A 22,666-nucleotide genomic window follows, 5' to 3' on the forward strand; every position below is an offset into this window, starting at 1 on the left:
GTTTACTGAAAGCAAACAAACGTGTGATTTAAGTTATTGGTAAATGAGAGTGACTCTTATGTTTGAATATTATTCTAAGAAAATTGCAAAAGAAAGGTCATAAAATCTACTTCATATTTGTCATTGAAGCTACATGTTTTACAAGTAATTAACTCTGGCCTCGTGGCTCATTATTTATTTATTTTTGTTAGAAACATGGCTCATTATTATTACCTTCGTTCATACTTCATATATACCTTTCTCAAAGTTTTTTTTTTTTTTTTTTAAATGCAAAGGCACTAGTTACCAGGACTAAAAATGCAAAAATGTTATTTACTTGACGTGAGTATAGTAAGAATTTCTTAACACCTACGTAATTAAATACTTAAAAGTGTAAAAAAAAAATATATCATTTTTAATGCAAAATTAAATTTTTTTGGTTTTCTTAATTAGTGTTCTAATGTATTGGTTAGCATGACTTTAATGTATTGGTTAGCATGACTTTACAAAAATGTTTTTATATATTTAGCATCATTTGGGTTTGCTATCAAAATACCAATTGAACTTTGTAAAAAAAAAATACATGAATTGAATTCGTCACATGCAGATTTTTTTACATATATTGATATTTCTAATAATATCATGGTGTGTGAAAAGTTCTATCTTATCCAACCTTGAAAGAAAGGTTTCTAATTTTTATGGCTGAATGTTTTCTGATGTTTATAATGATGCCATCGATCGAACATATTTTTCAAAAGAAAATATATATCCTAAAGTGAGTGTAAATTTAATTCATATAATTTACATATCTTATCTCTCTTCAAAAAAAAATTACATATCTTCTGTAGCGAGACGGGTGAAATGGGTCATCATTTAGCCTTTTTAGATGATCCATCATACGAAAATTGCTTTTTTTCTCGAACAATTTTGCTCATTTCCACCCTAAACTTCAAAAATTAACTCTAATGTGAGTTAATTCATTTTCGGCGTCCAGCATGACTTAACTCATGTTAACAGCTAGCGTAAGTTAACTCACATTGCAATTCATTCCTATTTTTAGGCTAACCCTAGCAGCTCCACACTTCAAACACACATTTTTTTCCCTCTTCACCTCCAAAATACCCAAAAGTGTGAATTTTTTGTGAAAATCTTGAGCTAAAATCATTGGAAATCGTCAGAAAGCAAGTTTATGCATGTATCGAACGTCAAAAACCAGGTAATGTATCGTGCAGGCTATTTACATTTTGCTGGTTTTTCTGCTATGTTCGTTATTTTAGAGCCCTAAAAGTAGCGTGAGTTAACTCATCCTGAGGTGCCAAGGTGAGTTAAATTGCATGGAGTCAGTATTAGAATTTTGGCGCCAAATTTTTGTCACCTTAGGCTTGTTACATAAGTTATTTATATTTTTCTCTTTATTATTTTTTATTTGATAGATATAGTGATGGTTGAAAATATGGTGGATGATGGTGTTGAGCTGAAACCGGCCATCATTGAAGCTCATGTTGATTTCATTGTCAAACCTACCATTGAAGCTTCGGTTGAAGTCAAAATTTCCAATCAAGCTTCTATTGAAGCGAAACCTACCGGTGTTTCCAAGCTTTGTGATAATGAAGTAAACACCGCCTTAATTTTTCACAAATGATAGAGGGCGAGAGTGAGATGATTTGCTTGGTTGGGTTCATCAACAAGCGGCAAAGGGCGAGATTTACTATATCTATAGATAAATCCAATATAAAAGAATCCAATGTTGAAGTTGCAATGCTTTGTTACTTTTTTAACCCTCATCAACAGGTTAGATGAGTTGAAGGCACAACTTAACAGATATTTTGTTCATCTTGGTGAAAATCAAATAACATCTCATGTATTTGTACAGGTGTCATGCGTGAATATGATGACGGATAAAGATGAAGATGGTTGGAAGACCGTTTATTTTCCAAAAGTTATCCATGATGATGGCGATGTAGATTACATGTTTAGGTTGATGGTTGGAAATAATATCTTACATATTTGTGTCCGCTCCATTGAAGTGTAATATGTATTGGCGTGTAATAATGTCATATGTTTGAAAAAAATATTTAATGTTGCACTTTTGATGAAATTCAATCTTTTATGGATTGCGTATGTAATGGTGAATTTTTGTAATTTTGATTAATTATGAGTGATTATGTTATGATGAGTATTATGTTATGAAGTCCTGATACTTCAAAATGGATGACGTACCGTATCCCCTGCGTATCCTGCACCGATACCTGTCCGATACTTCCCGATACGTATCCGAAGAGTATCCAAATATTAAATTTTATTTTTTAAAAAAATAATTATCCGATACTTTCCGATACGTCTCGATACGCACGAATACTTGTGTTCTTTATATTATTTTGATTTCTGTTTTTTTTTTAAATAAGAATAAAAACATTATATTACTATAATATATATACATTTCCTTTATCTTTCTTTGGTGCCAGTACGACCCACACCACACCACACTTTGGCCACCGTCGAGAAATTAGGGTTTAAAGCTTCTTGTGCAACCTTGTTCTTCCTCATGTTGTGAGAGAAATTGGGGTACTTTCTCTTTTATCCATTCTTTGAAAAGAAATAAAATAGATCCAAAAGGGTAGAAGATTTGGTTTATGTGCATACTAATCTTCGACTCTTGTCAAGGAAAGAAGATGGATATAAGAAAGGACAATCAAGAATGTGGGACATTGGTGGAGATGCGCATGAACCGCTTGATGGTGTTGGAATTGAGTTAGCAGAGTTGTCTTTGGATGAACCGGATTTGGAAGCTAATTTGTATCTTGATGATGGGAATGGAGGAGAGGAGATGTAAATGTTAGTTACTTGTTAGTGTTAACTCTTAGTACTGATGTGTTCTTTTTTGGATATAGTGCTTCTTTTTTGGATCAATATAATATAGTACTAACAAGTTCCTTTTGGATTATAGTGCAACATTGATGTATAGTACTGATGGTGCTCTTTTTGTATATATTGCGTATGTAATTGACTAATGACCACTCTCTTAATCGTCAATATTATTTATATTTATGTTAATGTGCTACGAGTCTGGTTTCTTGTGTTTGTTAATATATTTGCCTATTAAAAAAATGGTTATAATTATATTGTACATTTAATTATATAATTTTTTTTATTAACGTATCTCAGCCGTATCGTATCTTGATTTTTGAAATTTTTCCGTATCGGTGCAGTATCGTATCCGTATCCGTATCGTATCTCGTATCCGGGCTTCACGGGTATTATGAGTGGATTATGTTACTGAATTGGTGAAAATTGGATCAATTAAAAGCGTGTATATATTACGGGCCATTAATAGCTTGGTTAGAAGCATTAAATGTTATTCTGTTAGCATACCAGAAGGAATACCATGTGACACATGATTAATCAGGTTCAAAGATTTACACAATTGAGTTGTTCGAACAAAATGAAGTTCACAAACTAGACTTTGTTTTATTAACTATATTAAAACTTTATTCACTATCAAAATCAAAAAGTGGTATTGTTGTTAAATATCCATAAACTAAAATGAGTAACATATGAATCGAAGAAAGTAAGGACTAACAAAATTCTTATTTGCAAAAGCAAAAATTTAGTTTAATATATCCCTATTAATTACTATGTTAAGTAGTAGTATTAAAAATGGTTGGGCATCTATGACAATACAAGTGAGTTTTGAAAACATAGAATAATATAACATAAATGAGAAGAATACGCAATATCATAGTACCATATATAAGTAACAATAGATAGAAACAAACACAGACATTCAATTCAATTACATGATAAACAAGCTTTAATCTTTATTTTGTAGAGGCATACTACTAAACAATTTAATTAATCAATTAAAGGGTCATTGTTGATTTCAAAATTTATTCTTCACTTAATTGATAGAATTTCACATAAACACTGTTAACTACCACCTATATAAATGTGACAATAATCAATGTGACAATAATAGAGTGAATATTTTGAAATTTTTGAAAATGTTGTTTTGAGTGTTTTCTAAATCTTTGGCGTATACAAATAATGCTGAAAAAAGAGGTATTTACTTTACTAGGTCTGATAACATACAACTTTCACATGATTGGTATACAATATTTTGTCTTTCCTATTTTGACTAGTATACCAAGTACGTAATATTGGTTTATAATGCTTTATATATAATTCATTCATTAACATCAAGGTCTATCTACTATTGGTTATGATTACTATCAAAACCAAAATAAAATTTTAATTTAAAAACATTTAAAACAGATTGAGTAATTCTTAAAAAAAAAAATATATGTCAAGTTGTAGTATTAAAAATGTTTGGACATCTATAACACTACAAGTGAGTTCTGAAAACATGGAATAATATAACACAAATGAGATGAATACGCAAAATATCATAATATCATATATAAACAATGATAGATAGAAACAACACATACATTTAATTCAATTACATCAGAAACAAGTTTTAATCTTTATTTAGTAGAGGCATACTACTAAACAATTTAATAAATCAATTGAAGGGTCATGATTGCTGCAATTTTAAAATTTATTCTCCACCTAATTGATAGAATTTCGCATACACATTGTTAGCTACCACCTACATCAATGTGACAATAACAGAGTGGATATTTTGAATTTTTGAGAATGATGTTTTCAATGTTTTCTGAATCTTTGGTGTCTACACAGAATACTGGAAAAAAATGTATTTACTTTACTAATTCTAATTTCTATCTTCCATCGTATAACATACAACTTTCACATGTTTGGTATACAATATTTTGTCATTCTTATTTTGACTAATATACCAAATAAAGACTATTGATTTATAATGCTGCATATATAATTCATTCATTATCAACAAGGTCTATCTAATATTGGTTGTACTTACTATCAAAACGAAAATAAAATATTACTTTAAAAACAACATTTAAAAGAGATTGAGTAATTCTTCAAAAAAGAAAAAGAGTAACTTACGACTTGCATAAAAAATTAGGTATCAAACCAATTTGAGTGTTGCGAGCATCATACGTCAGTTTTTTTTACTGCAGAAGTCAATCGCTTCACACGCTTTTTCTCCTTCTTTTTCAAATCCTAAAATCAAAACATTAATATAACTGAAGGCTGGAAAAATAACAAATATTAAAATCTTCACTTAATTGATGGAATTTCACATCAAACATTGTTAGCTACCACTTATATCAACATGAATAATAGAGTGGATATTTTGAAAATGTTGTTTTCAATGTTTTCTCAATCTTTGATGTCTTCAAAAAAATGTTGAAAAAATAGCTATTTATCTACTAGATCTTATTTCTATCTTTCATTCATATAACAGACAACTTTCACATGTTTGATAAACAATATTTTGTCTTTCATATTTTGACTAGTATACCAAGTAAAGATTGTTGATTTATAATGTTTTATATATAATTCACTTAAGATAAATTCAATAGTCTTTATGTCAAGTAATTTATGGACTGTCTATTAAATCAAGAGACCAATGCCCATGTAGTATTTCACAAACTTCTTCTTAGGTTTTCACAAATGGCTGATGATATAGGTGATCAAAATAGTTTAGTTTGTGTTAAGACAAAGAAAGGAAAATTTGTTACCGTAGCTAAGTTGAAGAAAGACATTGAGGATCAACACCATACGCCGAAAGATAACATAACTCACATTTGTACACAACAACAGTTTATTGTATAGCTTTGATATTGTTGTAGCACTTTAGAGAGAAAAATTTAGTAATTACAGAAACGTAGGCATTACAATTTAGATACCAGGAACGTTCGTGTTGATGAAATACCCGGATTGATGGATGCATAGCACAAAGAACGTAATTGTTGCACTTTAATATTAACAGAAGAGAACTCAGCAAAGTCCCTTGTTGTACGTCGTTAAGCCTCATAACATTTTTATTTATTCAATTCAATCGATGTTAAAAATAATAATTGAGAACGAGTGTTTATATCGCTACTTTAAAGGATGTAGACCTTGGTATTTAATGGTTGTAATTCCTACATGCGAGGATATGAAAAACATAGTTGCATTTTTATTCTCTGTCGTTTTTCTTCTTTCTTTTAGCATAGATTGATTTGATTGGTAGTTGCAGATCCTAACATCATGAAGCATGTTGTGTTTATAACTTTTCATCAATCATGTGGATCATGATATCCAGTAGTTTTGATTATGTGTTAGACATGTATCATCAAGAGTAAATTATTTTGTTGGAGTACATTATGTGTTTGTATACATGCATGTTATATTTAAATAGGATTTTGACTATATATGAATATGAATATATCTTCATTTTACTTAAAAATAAAAAAATAAAAAAAAGAGTATATCTTCAATTATTTTATTCAAACTATGTTAATACTCTAAAAAAACGTAGGTTAATGATAAATGGCATTGACTTTTTGTATAGTCATGTGACACATGATTAATATTTACATAATGCAATTGAGTGGTGCGAACAAAATGAAGCTCATCTAGACTCCACTTTATTGACTACATTACAATAAATTTTAATCACTACCAAAATCAAAACGTGGTATTGATGTTAAACATCAAAACTAAAATGAGTAAGCATATGAATCTAAAAAGGTAAGGACTAACAAAGTTATTATTTGCATAAACAACAATTTGGTTTAATTTATCCCCAATAATTACTATGTCAAATAGTTGTATTAAAAATGTTTGGGCATCTATGACAACACAAGTGAGTTTTGAAAACATGGAATAATATAAAACAAATGAGAAGAATACGCAAAACATCGCAATACCATATATAATTAACAATTGATAGAAACAAAACAAACATTCAATTCAATTACCAAACAAGATCGTACACATTTCAAATCAAAGAAAAATAATGTTAATGCAATGCTTTTGCACCTCTATTTCATATGTATGTGGTACCATATTACTAACTCTTGATAGCAAACTAGAAGTAAATGTTTAGTGTCTCTGTTGAAACAACACCTCAGTGGTTGACTTCGGTGCTTAACACTCTTACTAGTAAAATATTAACTGGTGTCTAGCCATGACTGTTTAGATTTTGACAACTGTTTTGACATCATGCAATCAATAGGAGTCAATTAAGAGTTCGATACTAGACATATACATTTACAAATCACCCACAAGGCCCTCTAAATGACCTTCACCGTCTGGATAATCACCATCATTGTTATCTAAATGAGTATCATGATTGTCTCTCATGTGCTAAGTACGTCATAATTAGGATATTCTTTGAGCACCACCATTGCCTCTCTCAAGCTAGATAACTCGTATCGATAATGTCCATCACAAAGTTATAAAATACACAAATTTCATAATAATAATTACCTTATAATTTATTTAAATTAAAGATTTCATACTTTCAACAACACATATCAAAACAAAACAATACTTCGTATTACAACAACACATATTCGACATACTATTCAAATATCACACCAATATATATTATTTATAGTTCAACAATTCAATAGATATACTTAATCAATTAAGAACATGTTGTCAATTTATCAAGTACTTCATTTATCACACATCTCAGATGCTAATTGCAATCAAACATGAATTTAATAATGTTTCCAATTCTTATTTTATCTTCACACTTCAAATTCAGTTATCACTCAAAGGGCTTCAACCATTCAGAATGATCCCTCTGATTTGTTAAAAATACAATTGTTCATGTTCATCTCATTCATTTGCTCAAAAAAAAAAAAAAGTTCATCTCATTTAATTCTTACTCATGATTTTCGACTCACTCTCACTCTGTATCTGGTTTGATGCTCTTCAACAGTATAAGGGTTAAAAATGATTTTCACAACAATATAAGATTGTTTAGCGACGACGTCACAGATTTAACGAGACATGATTGATAAATTACGCAGAGTACAAAAATTAGGAGTAAATAATTAATAAAAATATTATGAGCAAAATAGAATCAAAATTTAACATTCACTAACTTAGATTTTCTAAATAAAAATTCTGTTAAATATTCATTATTAGAGTTAACATAATAAAAATGACATACTTTCTCAAAACAAATATCTTTTAATTTTTTTTTTATATATATATATAAGATCCTATTCAAAATACCTCGTGGTAGAGAGAAGTGCTCTTCCAAATACTTCTCAACAAAGTGTGGGGGGTGTGGTAATCTAGAGGACATTGTTTATCTATTTCTTCTTCATTGCGATTTTTTCTGTCAACTTTGGTTTGTTGTGTACGATTGGTTAGGTTTCATCTTGGTTACGCTGTTTAATATTTTAGATCATTTACCTCAGTTTGGTTCCTTCGATGACTTTTCAAAACACAAGAAAAACATTATTCCTTTAGTTTTGTTTTCTTCACCTCGGGTTTTATGGATAGAAAGAAAAGCAAAAAGCTCCAAGAATTCGCAAAATACTATTCACCATTTTGCTTGACAACATTAAGGCTCATTCTTTTAGTTGGTTGAAAGCAAAACATGAAAATCTTGCTTTTAACTATGATTCGTGGTGGAATAATCTTTTAAATTTCTTATAAATTTTTTTTTTTTTTTCCATTCAGATGTACTTTAAACGTATATTATGTAATTTGATTTTTCTCTTTACTTTTCTCTAATACACCTTGTTCGGGACAAATAAAAAGATTTGGTTATTAAAATACCATTCTAGCTTCTTAAAAAAAATCTTGTAATTTTAAGTATTTTTTTATTGAAATTTTATTATTCAAAATAAATATTTGACTCTTAAAAATCCATATGCAAATCAATCAAAAAGATAAAAATAATCCACACAAAAATATCAAAATAATATTTCTGACAATTAGTAGTCTGTACACCCTCCAGTCATTAATATAAACAAAAATATATTTTTTAGATACATTCAATTAATGATATATGTCACATATATCATTAATTTAAATATATTAAAACATGGATTTTTGTTTATATCAATGATGGGAGTGTGTACATTATTAAGACGGAAACGGAAGGTAAGTAAAGTTATGTTTTTATTTTACCAAGCTATAACCACCTGTCTCCCAAAAATCACAAAAACATTTCACCATCGTGATTCTATGCGAACCACCAATGCCGCCGTTCACCTCCGGCGGCACACTTCACCTCCGCCGTTCACACTAATCCTCAGTTCCCGCGATTCAATTTCTTCACTGAATTTCAGCATCTGGAATTTTTTCTTCATTGTTGCAATTGTTGAGAAGAAAATGGGAGCACCGAAGAAAAGCGCTGCTAGGGTTTCAGAGGATCACGATGAGCTTGTTCGTGTTCCGTTACAAGCGATTATGTTAGCTGATAGTTTTACTACCAAGTTAGACCTATCACTCTTGAACGCCCCAAAGTAATTTCAATTTTTTTGTTGATTCTTGCAATGTTCATTCATAAACATGAATTTGTTATTTTTTTGGTTTGAATTGTTGAATTTTGATGCTTTTATTCATTATTTTTTGTTGAATTTATGAATTCATTGTTTTTGGTTTGAGTTTTTGAAATGTGATATATCTATGAAGCACTGACACTAGACACACATTGATATGACACTGGCACATTGACATCGATAATAATTTGAAAAGAAAATCACATAATTCAAGGTAATCATACTTGTCGGTGATCAAAAGGGTAGGTGTTACAGAGCTTGTGATATATTTATGTATTTGTTAATTTAAGGTGCTATTGACATTGGTGATTGTTGCAATGATAAATTTCACATCGGTTAATTTGAACATTTGTGTGGTAAGACTAGATGGGATAGGATTAGAAATGACAATATTAGACAGTTGGAGTAGCAACTATAGTAGAAAAGGTGGTTGAAAATAGGCTTAGGTGGTTTGGGCATGTAGAGATGTAGCTAGGAGAGTAGATCAGATGGAGGATTGTCAGATCACTAGAGGAAGATGAAGACCTAAAAAAACTATAAGAGAAACTATTAAGAAAGATTTAGAAATTAATAAGTTGGACTGAAACATGGTTTATGATAGAACATTATGGCGTAATTTGATCCATGTAGCCGACCCCGCTTAGTGGGAAAAGGCTTTATTGTTGTTGTTATTAATTTCGACAATCATATTCATGTATAAGAACAATTTCAACATTCATATATAAGAACATGGATTTACTTATTTGTGCTTCTACAGTGACATAAATTTTGTGAGACTGTATGGAAGAACTTATGGAAATAACTGATGACATGTTTACAAGCTGTTTTCAGCTTATTTTCATCAGTTCACCATGATAGCTTATGAAAACAGTTTATAACTTATATAAAAACAATTGAACTTAATTTACTTTTGATATAGAAATAGGTTGTACGTATGCGGTTTTCATGATAAGCGCTTATGCTATAAGCTGCGAATAAGCTGTTTATCTAACCAAGGCCTTATTTGTTTGTTAACTTAAGGTGCTTTTGCCATTAGTGATTGATCACTCATTAACATTAATTCATTATTTTTATTTGAGTTTTGATATATCTATTTGTTTGTTGATTTAAGGTGCTTTTGCCATTGGTGAATGTTCCAATGATATATTACACATTGACATGGCTTGAATCAGCTGGTGTAGAAGAGGTTTTTGTTTTCTGTTGTGCTCATGCGAAGCAGGTGATTAACTATTTGGAGAAATCTGAGTGGTTTAATCAACCTAATTTTACTGTAACAACCTATGAAGCACGGAGACTCCTCGGATTAGGCGTGTCCCAGTGTCGGACACGTGTCGTGTCCGATACCGACACGACACCGACACTTGTAATTACACCGAATTATGTGATATTTTCAAATTATTAGTTGTGTCGGCGTGTCAGTGTCCGTGTCGTGTCTGGTGTCCGTATCCGTGCTTCATAGGTAACAACTATTGAGTCTCAAAATTGTGTCAGTGCTGGAGATGCACTGCATATACGAGCGCAATGTGGTATGTATTTTCTTCATTTCGTTCTTCAATTTCAACTTATGTCGGAAAATTTCCAGCTATCGTAAATATGCTACATTGCCATTCACATATATTGTAAGACTTAAAAAGTTGATACTATAATTTGAACTTTGTATTGAACAATGGTTGTTGTGTTCTTGGTTAGAATTTGTTTTCAGTTAAGAAACCTGGATAAATAATATGATATGGGTACAATCTCTGTTGTCAATGCGGAAATGCGGCGTGGCGCGGCCAACCTAATAATTGGCGCGGTGCGGGAGCAGGGCGTGTAGCGGGCGCTATTTCGGTGGTGTGGCCACTAATAAATTTAATACTAGATACCATACTATTCAAAAAGAAATACTAAAATACCTTAAACATTACTCAAAATTTCATGATGTATTCATAATATGAAATAAAAGGGATAGCAAAATCGAAAATGGCTAATACCAATTATATACAACTAGTACAAGTTATTGTTTTACTATTTATAGGTCCACTTTGGCCGCTTTCCACTTCTGACATGTGCCGACGCGGCCTGGTGCGGTGGTCCTGATTTTTCCACTATAGCGGCTGGCGCGGCTGCTTTTGACAACAGAGGGTACAATATGACACTGATTTAAGGATTAAAGAGAAAATTTTGAAAATCAAGGAATGGCTAAGATATGGTAACAAAAGACATTTGCATTACTTATTTGTTGCTCATTAATACACGAATATTTTAGTAGTTAATATATGATGATCACAAGTAATTGTGATCATCCAACAATAGGCTTAGTGACATATGTTTTTCACATCTATATCAGAATATATTATTTCTACTGTGAATGTGTTGGCTCCTCTGGGTAAAAAATCAGATTTTAGAAAAAAGAATCAAAGAAAAACATGCAGGGATTTCTCTGCAAGGGAGAATTTCCTTTTCCAACATAATACAGTTTTTATTATGATCAATCAAAATGAATGAATCCCAAACATGGGGTACAACTGTATTTGTGATCTCCTCCCTAGCTGCTACTAACTACTAATTTCCAGCTTTTCCCCCTCTTAACTGCTAACTGCTGCATAAACTTAGTGGTCCCTATTCCTTCTAGAGAATTTTGGAATCTCTTGGTTCCTAACAGAATGTGTCACAAAAACATACAATTTTGTGTCTTTCGTTAGTAAGATGTATTAAAGATGTATCATATCTAAATATGATACATCAGTCACACATTACTCTAGTCATAGACCATCCAACCTCCAACTGACCTTATCTAAATATGCTAAAGAACCAATGTTCAATTTCGTTTAGAAGCTATGCCATCTTCATGGAATGTGTTCATAACTATTATCTTTCCGGAACTGCAATTCTTTGACTCTGGTGTTCTCGTCATATTTGTTGATTGTTTTTATTTGAAGACACTTTGAATCTGCATTCACTAGGAACTAATTTGTAGAAACATTGTTTTTATTCGTGTTAGGTTGTCATACAATAAGATAGCTGCTGATTGTGCTGGAGCTTTATTTTATGCAATGATGAAGTATGCTGTAGACATGCCCCATAGTTCAGCCGGTGAGCTTTCATCCATATTCCTGTTTTCACAGTCTTTAATCTTTCCCATTTATTTTTTTATCAGGCATAGAATATGGTTGGAAAACTTGGCATCTTGGAAAAAACCTATCAGATATATTTAGTAACAAATTATGCAGAATGTTCAGGTTACATGAATTAACTGGGAGTCTCCAGTGTTGAATCAAATAGAAGATACTGAAACTGAAAGGGGTAGAGGGATACCTAAGAAAATATAAAGAGAAACTACTATGAGAGTATAACTTGACTGTAACTACTGTATTATCTATAGTTTAGTCATTCAACTAAGTGCTGAACTGTGTGCTTGCCACTGGCATAACTGATTCAGTTTTTAGCTAAATCACTTACAGAATGGAAAAAGTTTCATACATCCTACCTGTATCATATTCATTTGAGAATTGAGTGCAGAAATGCACTTCCATTCTTTTCAAGTTTTATCTCATTCTTGAGTTCTCTGAAACCACTGTAAAAGCGCTTGCTGTATATGGTTTTGCTGAAATTTTGGTTTATGACAAGTACGTTAGTGTTAGTATCCATGGGGCTGATTCCAAAAAAAATTTCCTTCCAGATTGAAGTGATTCTAAAATTTGAAGAAATGTGTTTGGAATCTGCTAAGGAGTTTGCTCCATTGTTCACAAAGGTATGCTTATCTTTTACTGGTTAGGTTATTGAATTGTCTTTATTCAGTTGGTAGCATGTAAGAAAGGTTATCAAAGTATGAAGTTGATGTATATCGTCTGTTACTATTAAAAATAATTTTATATCTTTCATGAATTAGGCTTCTTAATGAGTGTTACGCACCTCAGGAAGAAAAACTATAACATGGACTCAACTTTTAACAGTGTTATATCCTTTGGTCATATGGAAATTACTTTTAAGATGAATCACACCTTAAGCACTACCGTTCTGTCTAAAGGCCAGATAAATTAAAACAGAACCAGGAAGTACAAGACTGGGGGGACATGTACCTGCAGTAAACCATAAAAACAACCCGAAACGGGTGATACAACGAATTGAAGTTAATAATGTTGTGAAATGGATTTTAACACAATTGAAGTTCCAACAAATTTTCACACTTGCATACTTGCTTTGCTGGCAGCAGTATTTGTTATACCGAGATCTCCCATTTTCATGCTGTCTATATACAATATTGTTTGTAAAATGATTGGAGTCAATAGTTTCACACATTCTCACACTGCATTGGACTATCTTTACCCTCCTTTTGTTTTGACTCTTAGTTGCTTTCAGATTTTGCACTACATGTATAATGAAGATGTTATAGAAGAAGATGCTATTTTGAGTTGGGAAGATGAGAAGAAAGACCCGGATGAGGCTGATAAAGTATTTGTTAACCTAGCCCAACCATTAATTCAAGTGAGTATCTTCATCTATTTTTACACACGTACAAAACTAATATTATGTTACTTGCGTCTTCTCAACTATCCCATGAGATGCATTATTTCATATATGTAAGTAATTTATTTGCTCTTGTCTATAGTGGCTAAAAGAGGCTCCCGAAGAAGACGATGAAGAGGAAGAGTAGAAAGAATCGTCGAGGTGCTATCATCTTGGGAGCTTAAGAGGGATTTTTGTGCATTAATCTAACCTTTGAATTCAAGTGTGATTCTCTTTTCACACGGTATGCGTGTTCTTTTCAGTTTGGATTCAATTTAGAGAAACACCAGCTTTGGGTCATGTATTTTATTTAATAATTGCCTTAAATGAGGGAAAAAAAAAATGCTAATAGAAATAGGCTTCATGATTAGAAGAAAAATAAAGATTAAGGTATGATTGTTTTCCACATCTCTTGATGCTCCAATCCCTTTTGCTATTCAACTTTAAATGACCCTTGTTGCAAATCCTATAAGCTATATAGTAATTTGTAGCATTAGTTGAGAAGAAATGTTATATTCACATCAAAATACGTTCTCATTTGATTTTTGAGTATTTTTGAAATACGTATCAAATACGTTTATTTTCCAACGAAAAACGAGCTTAAATGAAACAACCTGATTTTGAGAGATGATTCAACTCCAGTTATTGTGTATCTAGTCGACAAATTATTGGGCAACCGTCCTCTGTACTTCAATGTTTGGTATCATTAATACAAAACTTGTTTAAACAGTTTTGATCGACACAAATAAAATCTTAAAACAACACTTCCTCAAATCTTTTTTCAAGAGTTATGAGTCAGTAAAAATTGATGTATTTGATCGATAATATGTAGTGCTAAAAAGCACTTTGTTACTATATATAGAAAAACCTCATTAACTATCACTGGAGTTAAAAATATATTTTCTTGTTTTCTAATTCTCTTCCTTGTACATCCTAGCGTACATGTTCGACTCCAGTCGTCCTTCACCCTCCTCCATCATTCAATGATGTTGCCGCCCATGAATACAATTCGGCTTTACTTCATTTGTTGTCCATTTATAAAAGAGATAGACGTACAAGTGGTAGTTAGTGGAGTTTTTTTTAACAAGTGAACTCTACTTATGAGTCCTACTAGTCTATGTCATCTGTCTATTTCCCATAAGTGTATGCTGTTAATTTTCTTATAATAGAATATCATCCCCACGACTTGAAATTCTAGAGTTATCGTAGATATGAATATTTTGCACACCACCTAGTTAGAAAGGTAGAACATTGAAACATTAATCCAATTTGATACGCACAAAACCATGCAAATCTAAGTCAAATGAATATTTGGCCCTTCTTTTTTGGTAGAAAATATTTGACCCTTCTTGTAAAAAGTAATGAACATTTGGCTCTTTGTGTGCACTCTAAGATAGGTTCCCAACTCCTGAGATAGTCACTTCAGATCAGTGGCGTAGCCAGGATCCTGGAGTAGGGAGTTCAGACCTTTCAACTTTACTAGAGCTATGAAAGTTTTATGCAGTTATTTTTTCTTTTAATTATCATTTATTTATACTACTAAATTTATAATTTTCGTCATTTTTTTCCAATCAAATATCTTTTTTTTTTTGCATAAATGTTTAATTATTATTTTTTATATTTTCCATATTTGTATAAATTATAAATTTCAAAATCTATCAAATGAAAGTTAGAATTTGTGTAAATTATAAATTTATAATTCTAAAGCATAATAATTTGGTGTATAACATTTTGTGTTGAAATATGTTTCATGGAAAGAAGTAAAAATAATTTGCATAAGTTATTGGTTACGGAAAAAATGTGAGGGAGAGTAATTTGGGTACACCTTGCATTTGAGTTCATGAAAATTGAGAATAAGTAAGATTTATTTTATTTTATTTGGAAAAGATGACATTTGAAACCAACTTGATTAAATAGGGTAAACATTTGTCAATTTTATTTATAATTTGGGACAAAGAAAGTGAACTTTTCCTGTTAAAATTTAGGATGGTGGGAGTATTAAGTTATGAAAGAATATAAAATATTTAGTAATATATATTATATTTGCAAGAATTAAACTCTACGACATACTTGGTTTAGTGGTAAAAGCTTCTTAAAAGACTTTTAGGATTTGTGTTCTATCTTCAAGCACTTCATTTTTACTTTAGAAGGAATTCAATTATTACAATTACAATTATTAATAAGAAAATAAAAGAAAACAAATGTAATAGGAAAAACCAAATAGAGAGTTGGGCTTTTAAAAAATAGAGTTATATCAAAAAGGAAGTCAATTATCTCTAGTTGAGCCAAATACTGTTATGCTAACATAAAAGTGAGACTCGTGTCATTCATAGGCTGAGAGAAACTTGGGTTATTGGTGCAAAATGTTTGGCTCAATTGCAATGTTAAGATATGAGGAGGTTCATTCTTAAAATATCAGGAGGTTCAAGCACTAATAAAACAGTACAATCATGTGCAAATTTTAAAAGCTCAGGAGATGCAAGTGCATCCCCTCACTTATATGTGGCACCGCCACTGCTTCAGATGACTCATATCCTATGTGAGATGCTCTCTTTTTTACTTGGGAACTCCTTATAATACTATTACTATTACTAGTCTCTTCTTTTTACTTAGGAATGCGAACTTACCAAATCTAACATGAACTTTGGCTCTTTTTAATTTGTGCTAGTAGAGTAGTTTTTATGGTGTGACTTTTCAACTTGTGAGACAGTCAACATTTTGGTAGACAAACATTACTAATTAATTATAATTTACCTATCAAAATTTTTTAAATTTACAAATTAACCCATAATTTTAATTTTGGCCCAATTTTTTATTTATTTATAAAATTTGTCCAAAAATAATGACAATACATTTTTTTATTACCTCATCCAAACACAATGTTTGCAGTTTTTTCTTTTTTCAAAACTCTAATTATGTGAAAAACTACCATTAAATGATATAGCGCGTCGCTTTTTTGACAAGTTTTGGATACTACTAAGTCTTAGATTCAATTTTCTTGGCATTAATTTTGGTGGACTAATTTAATTTTTTTTTAAAATAATATTTATTTGCGATGTTTTGTATTTTATTGTTTTCGATGTTGAGTTAGTTACATGTACTACGGTTTGTATTGTAGTTTTCGTAATATAAGATTTTAAAGATCTTTGGATGTTACTTTTTGTTAAGTTGACAATTTATTAAGGTTATAGTACGGGTAACAAATACGAGTATTGAAGTTGTTAATCATACAAATAAAAATCTTTGTACTATTTTTCTTTCTATATCATTTACTATACCAATATCTTGATTTTGAAGACTTTTATGCTTTCAACAATCAACCTCTACTAGAGGCAAATTCTAGTAAACCCTAAACCTAAAGCATAAATAGGCTTTAAGCATATCTCTTAATTAACTAACCTTTTGGTATCTTCATAAAAAAGAAAGTGATTTGGTCGCTTTACATGAGACAAAGAATTCTGTGGAAGAACATGCAAGGTTCAATGTATGAACATACAAGGTGTTTTCTTATGTACATTAAACTAAACAAAAGTATCATCACCACCTTTCATGAACTCCAATTGAAAAGCTAAAAACATTAAATTAATTATTTTCTCCAACTTATGAATGATTTTAGCAGCCCAAAAAGTTATGATTTAGGTAAATGATAAGTGGTACTAAAAAAATAATTTGTTTAATAATCCTCTCCTTCCTTTTGAAAGCATTACTGTTTGGAATTGTGTAGATAACCAATTAGAAGAAGGATTAGTGGGTTTATTAAATATAAATTAATTAAGTTTCCTATTTAGCATAATCTTAGGTTTTTAGTGGGTTTATTAAATAAAAGTTAATTAAATTTCCTAATTAGCATAATCTTAGGTTTTTGTCTTTGTGGACCATATTAGTAAATTAATTGAGCATACTCAGGCCAACTCCGAAAGCTTATCCTATACACTTTCACTAATCAAGTGCTACAAATAAATAAAAGTGTTACCAATAAATAAATGAAATTAAACAACCACTCTTGTTCTGACAGAAATGTTAAATGCATGATTAATTTTGAAATAAAATAATAGATTCCATTAAAATGTAGTATATGGAAAGGAGGAAAAAAAATATATATTGAAAGGTAAATCCACCATATCATAATCACAACTAGATCCTAACTCTAGAGATTAAATTAATAAACTAGTTAGACAAAACAGATGAACCTGGAGAATAATAAAGGAGAAATCCGCCAACCTATTGCACTAAATTCTCACATTTCCTTATAAAATGAGAGACACAATTTTCTTTTTTGTTTTAATAAGTTCCTCGACCAAAGATAATCTTATTCGAGATATTGTTGGACACCAAATGTTGACACCTCTTTCAGTCAAGATTCAAAGCTTGATTATCTTATGAGAGTTTAACCCTTTTCTCGTTAAACTAAATCATTGTTGGTAATGAGTGAGACACTTTACTAACACTTTATATTGTTGATAAAGATATTATATGCGGAGAATGTGGTTCGAGTTCCAGATTTCCCCATTTATCCATCTTAAAAGATAAATTTTAGCCACTACGTTTGCTTAAAAAAAAATAGTTTTTTAAAATCACACATATGAGTCTTAGTGTATGAAAATTAATAGGAAAACTTACTTTCTCGTCTACCCTAACTTAATTTCATATAACAACTTCGTCTTTTATCTTTTTTTTTACATTATTTTCGTTATGAATTTGTATATGAATTTTTAACATTCAAATCTATGGTTTTATTTCAATATAAATTGTTACTCTCGATGTTTCAAATTTATGGTCCTTAATCCAAATTTTCATACGAATTTTAAATCTAATACTTGAAAATTTCTATGTAAATAGATCAAAATGACAAAAATAAAATAAAAGGTAAAATTATTATTTAAAATTAAGTTAAGGGACGACAAATGTAATTTTGTTAAATTAATATGATGTTTTTTTTTTTTGACAAAAAATTAATATGACGTTAAAATCAATAGATATGAAAGGGAATATAAATTTCTATAATTCAAGCACAATATCTTAATCTTAATAGTACATACTATTATCACTTATAATTCAAGCTACATGTCATGGTAGTGGAGAAGTGACAAAAATTTACCCTTGGGTAATAGTATGCCTACTTTTGAGATTTTTTACTCGTTAAAGTAATTATTTTTACCTACATACGTCACAAATGTAAAAGTTTTAATCTCTGAGGTTTGCATAGAGATTTATGTATAAGCTCGTGCACAACTGTATGCTATTTCGTTTTTGGCTCAAGAGATTATAATTAATCTAGCTAGCTTTAATTGTGGATGCCACGAATGAACTTTGTTAAAGTATTGAAACGTAGATGCAACGATTGAGGCATTAAAGAACAAAGCACATGACGTTTTTTATTCCCCTCTAGTTACCAAGTACAATCAAGCAAATATTAAATACCAAATCCAGAAGTTCTAACTCAACTGGTAAAATGCCGAAATTGTTAGGCGGGATGCCATGATCGGGGTTCGAACCCTGATACCTCCACTTATATGTGTGAGTTTATAATGGCTTTGTCATTTTGTCTATCTAAAAAAAATACCAATTAGGAAGAGGAGGTTACTTTATCAATTAGAAAGAGAGGTTACTTTGATATCTCTAATAAAATATTATTTAGACAATCATATATATAGCCTATTAGAATATGGTGTTAATCGTCCTATGATCTTAACTCAGTTGGTAGAGATATTGCATAATATATGTAGGGGTTGAGGGTTTGAACCCTAGACAACCCACTTATTCTTGTTGTAATGAATTTCTAACCACTAAATTACTTGACAATAAAAAATATATATATAATGTCGATCATAAACTTTCAAATTAAATATTAAAATTAATTTGATCCGCATATAAAAAATCTCAACTTTGAGAGATAGCGGGATAAGTGGTATGAACTTTGATTTTGACCGTGCTTTTGATGGTCTTTATGGTACGATTTTAAATTTTGACTTTAGCAATTTTACTAGCAAGGACACCATCCCTCATATAAAGCACATCATATTTTGATGAACGTCTTTTTAGTAAAAGTGTTCAGGATATGGAAGTGAAATTTGACATGACCACGCGACAGAAAGTAGTTTTTCGGTGTTTGCAAACAACACATGCTCAATATTTTCTTCTAGCTATCCTTATTGATGGGTTAAGCCAACATATGTCACCAATAGAGTATCGTACTATCCTCATATATCGCATTATGATTCCATTACTTTCTATTGATGAGGTGTCACTGTTTGCAATAAGACGTGTCTGGATACCTTTGGGGAGCATAAAGTTCATTGTAAGGAGCTTCCCTGCTTCAAATAAAGGCACAAATTTGTTATGGATGTTCTTTTTGATATACTTAGGCGGTCAAATATCTGTGAAGAAGAAGGCACCCCTGAAATTCTTGACTGACCCACAATAAGGAAAATCGACACTTAGGCCAACATATGTTCGGGTGTACGAGTGGGTAGGGGAGAAACATACTTGTGTGGAAATGACTGGGGTCCCACGGGCTTGTGGGATTGGGTACTGCGGTTTTTGTTATGGGACAAACAATCCTCAAAGCCACTTTAAGAAAAGTGGTCAAACATAAGAAAGTGTGTTATGGCATCAACTTGCTTTCATATCATGTGTTTGACATTTTTGGCTTCCTAACAACAAAGGTTTTTGGCCTTTTACAAATAGGTTAAAGAGTCATGCATAATAATGTGGTGTCACCTAGGTCTATGGACATTGTATTTAAGAGGGATGGTTTTGTCATCTATAATTTACACAAAAATAAAACTAAGAATTTGAATGCTAGGGGATTACAAAAACTTAATTGTATATGATTGATTAGTTGACTTTGAAGAAATATAATGCAGGGTTGGTTTATGAGAGTTTTGAGGGAGTTTGGTTGTATTTTGAAGAAGTGTGGGAGGTTGTTGTTCTGTTTTGAAATATGATTGGAACGCAACGATGGTTAACTGCCGTTGATATTGAGTGAACAACAGTTAACTACTGTTGACTTAAGTGAATGGTGGTTAACTACCGTTGGAGAGACGCGGGGGGGGGGGGGTTAATTTTTTTTTCATGAAATAAGTTGCATAATATTGGCCCTCAATAAATGTTAACTGGTATCACGGCCCAGTTGCTAAATACACTCTTGACTCAAAAAAAAAAGAAAAAAAAGAATTACTATCTAAGTGACAATTTGGTAAAAATAAATGACTAAATTATATTGTACTTGATGTTGTTGGAAAAGAGACAATCTAATTGTCTAACATAGAGTCTCATATAAATTAAATCCAAGACTTCTCAGGGGACTTCTACGGTACACCCACAAATTAAGGTGTATCGATACTCCTATTTTAAAAATTTTTAAATTAACTATTATTTTTATGGAATAAAAAGCTATTTGTTGATATTTATATTTTAGAAGATGTCATTTCATAAGAAAAAAATCATCGTTTAATTAGTTTATAAAAATCATACTAATTTTTTTTTTTTACATTTTATTGTAAAAAAATTAAAATTCTCTATTATGAGTACTAAAAATTTAGAAAAATTAAATTTTATTTCATCAACGTTTTTGATAAATAAGATTTAATTATTATAATTATAGATAATAGAAAACAATTTTTCTCTTCAAAAAATAACACATTTAACTAATAATTTATTGACTTGGTGTACCAATACATTCAAATTTGTAGATGTACCATAAAATTTGCTCTATTTAATAGTATATAAAGCTTGAGTGCACAGTCCAAGTAATCCAGATATTCTTGGACTTAATTAGCACCTACCAACTTGAATTAAAATACACATGAATTGGGATGCATGATATTGGATTTGGACCTCATATAAAGAACTAAACTCCCATCTACTTACCAACTACCAAGACAGTTGGTTGATCAAATTATCTACTTCTAAGAAATTATTTTTGGACATTAAATTTTTTGATGTTAAATACAGTTTTATTTTTATTTTTATGTTAAATTTGAATAAGTTGTAGAAGATACAAAGTGAGAAATAGTGAATACTTTGTAGACTTTTTTTTTTTTGTTGAGTTTAATGGTGATGCACAGTTGGTTTACGGTTTAATGAATGTTCATTAAATTACTATATGATCCCACTATTACTGTTTAATAGACTTTTACTAAGAAATTTAAAATAGAAACTTTATCTTGAGAGTCGTACATTCAACACAATGAAACAATAAAAAATAACTTTATTTTCAGAATTGTACATAAAATTTATCAACTATTTTTATTTTTAAAACCTTATCAAATGCCCTAAGACACTTTATCATCACCCTTATTTTAAACCTTACATATATGAGAAGAAAATGCAAGGTAAATTAACATTACAAAATGCAAGCATGGAAAAAACACGTTTTGAAGGTGGTAATGTGGTTTATAACAGTTACTCAAAACGAGGAAAAAATTACTTAATTAATTAATCAGCAAAAAAAGGTTGCAGAATCTGGTCCCCACATTTTTCCTTTCTCTTTTGTTCAATATTTTATCCATTCTTTTGCTTAGGTTTTAAAAAAATATTTTCTGTCACATTTTGAGTGCTGAAAAACCATTCAAAAATTCAACTATACTATATGAGCTATGAAATCAGCACACAATCTCTCTCTCTCTTCAATTACTTTTTTTCTATTAAAAAAATATGTGTAAAAAGAGATAGTGATAGTTGTGAGTTAGATAATGAATTAATGATAATGATGATGATGACATATCTTATATAATATTAATTCTTGGAGGGTATTATAATCTCTAAACACACACCTTAATTATTTACTTAACCACTTA

General features: G+C 30.6%; 1 protein-coding gene across 10 annotated transcripts; it reads left to right on the top strand.

Moving 5' to 3' along the window:
• Positions 1-8,976: 8,976 nt before the first annotated feature.
• LOC11422090 (uncharacterized) lies at positions 8,977-14,392 on the top strand. Of its 10 annotated transcripts, XR_005642218.1 has the most exons (7): positions 8,981-9,341; positions 10,489-10,647; positions 10,837-10,903; positions 12,361-12,452; positions 13,039-13,110; positions 13,719-13,844; positions 13,969-14,373. XR_005642218.1 is itself a non-coding variant. In XM_024785434.2 (4 exons), the coding sequence occupies exons 1-3, from the start codon at positions 8,989-8,991 to the stop codon at positions 13,736-13,738; spliced, it is 465 nt and encodes a 154-aa protein (XP_024641202.1). In that variant the 5' UTR covers positions 8,977-8,988; the 3' UTR covers positions 13,739-13,844; positions 13,969-14,373. The 10 variants fall into 10 exon arrangements, 1 of the variants encoding a protein (XP_024641202.1); XR_003012804.2 differs by having other exon boundaries at positions 8,977-9,341; positions 10,489-11,568; positions 13,969-14,392; XR_005642217.1 differs by having other exon boundaries at positions 8,977-9,341; positions 10,837-12,452; positions 13,969-14,392.
• Positions 14,393-22,666: the final 8,274 nt, after the last annotated feature.

Source organism: Medicago truncatula, chromosome 6 (genome assembly GCF_003473485.1).
Source record: "Medicago truncatula cultivar Jemalong A17 chromosome 6, MtrunA17r5.0-ANR, whole genome shotgun sequence".
Lineage (NCBI taxonomy): Eukaryota > Viridiplantae > Streptophyta > Magnoliopsida > Fabales > Fabaceae > Medicago > Medicago truncatula.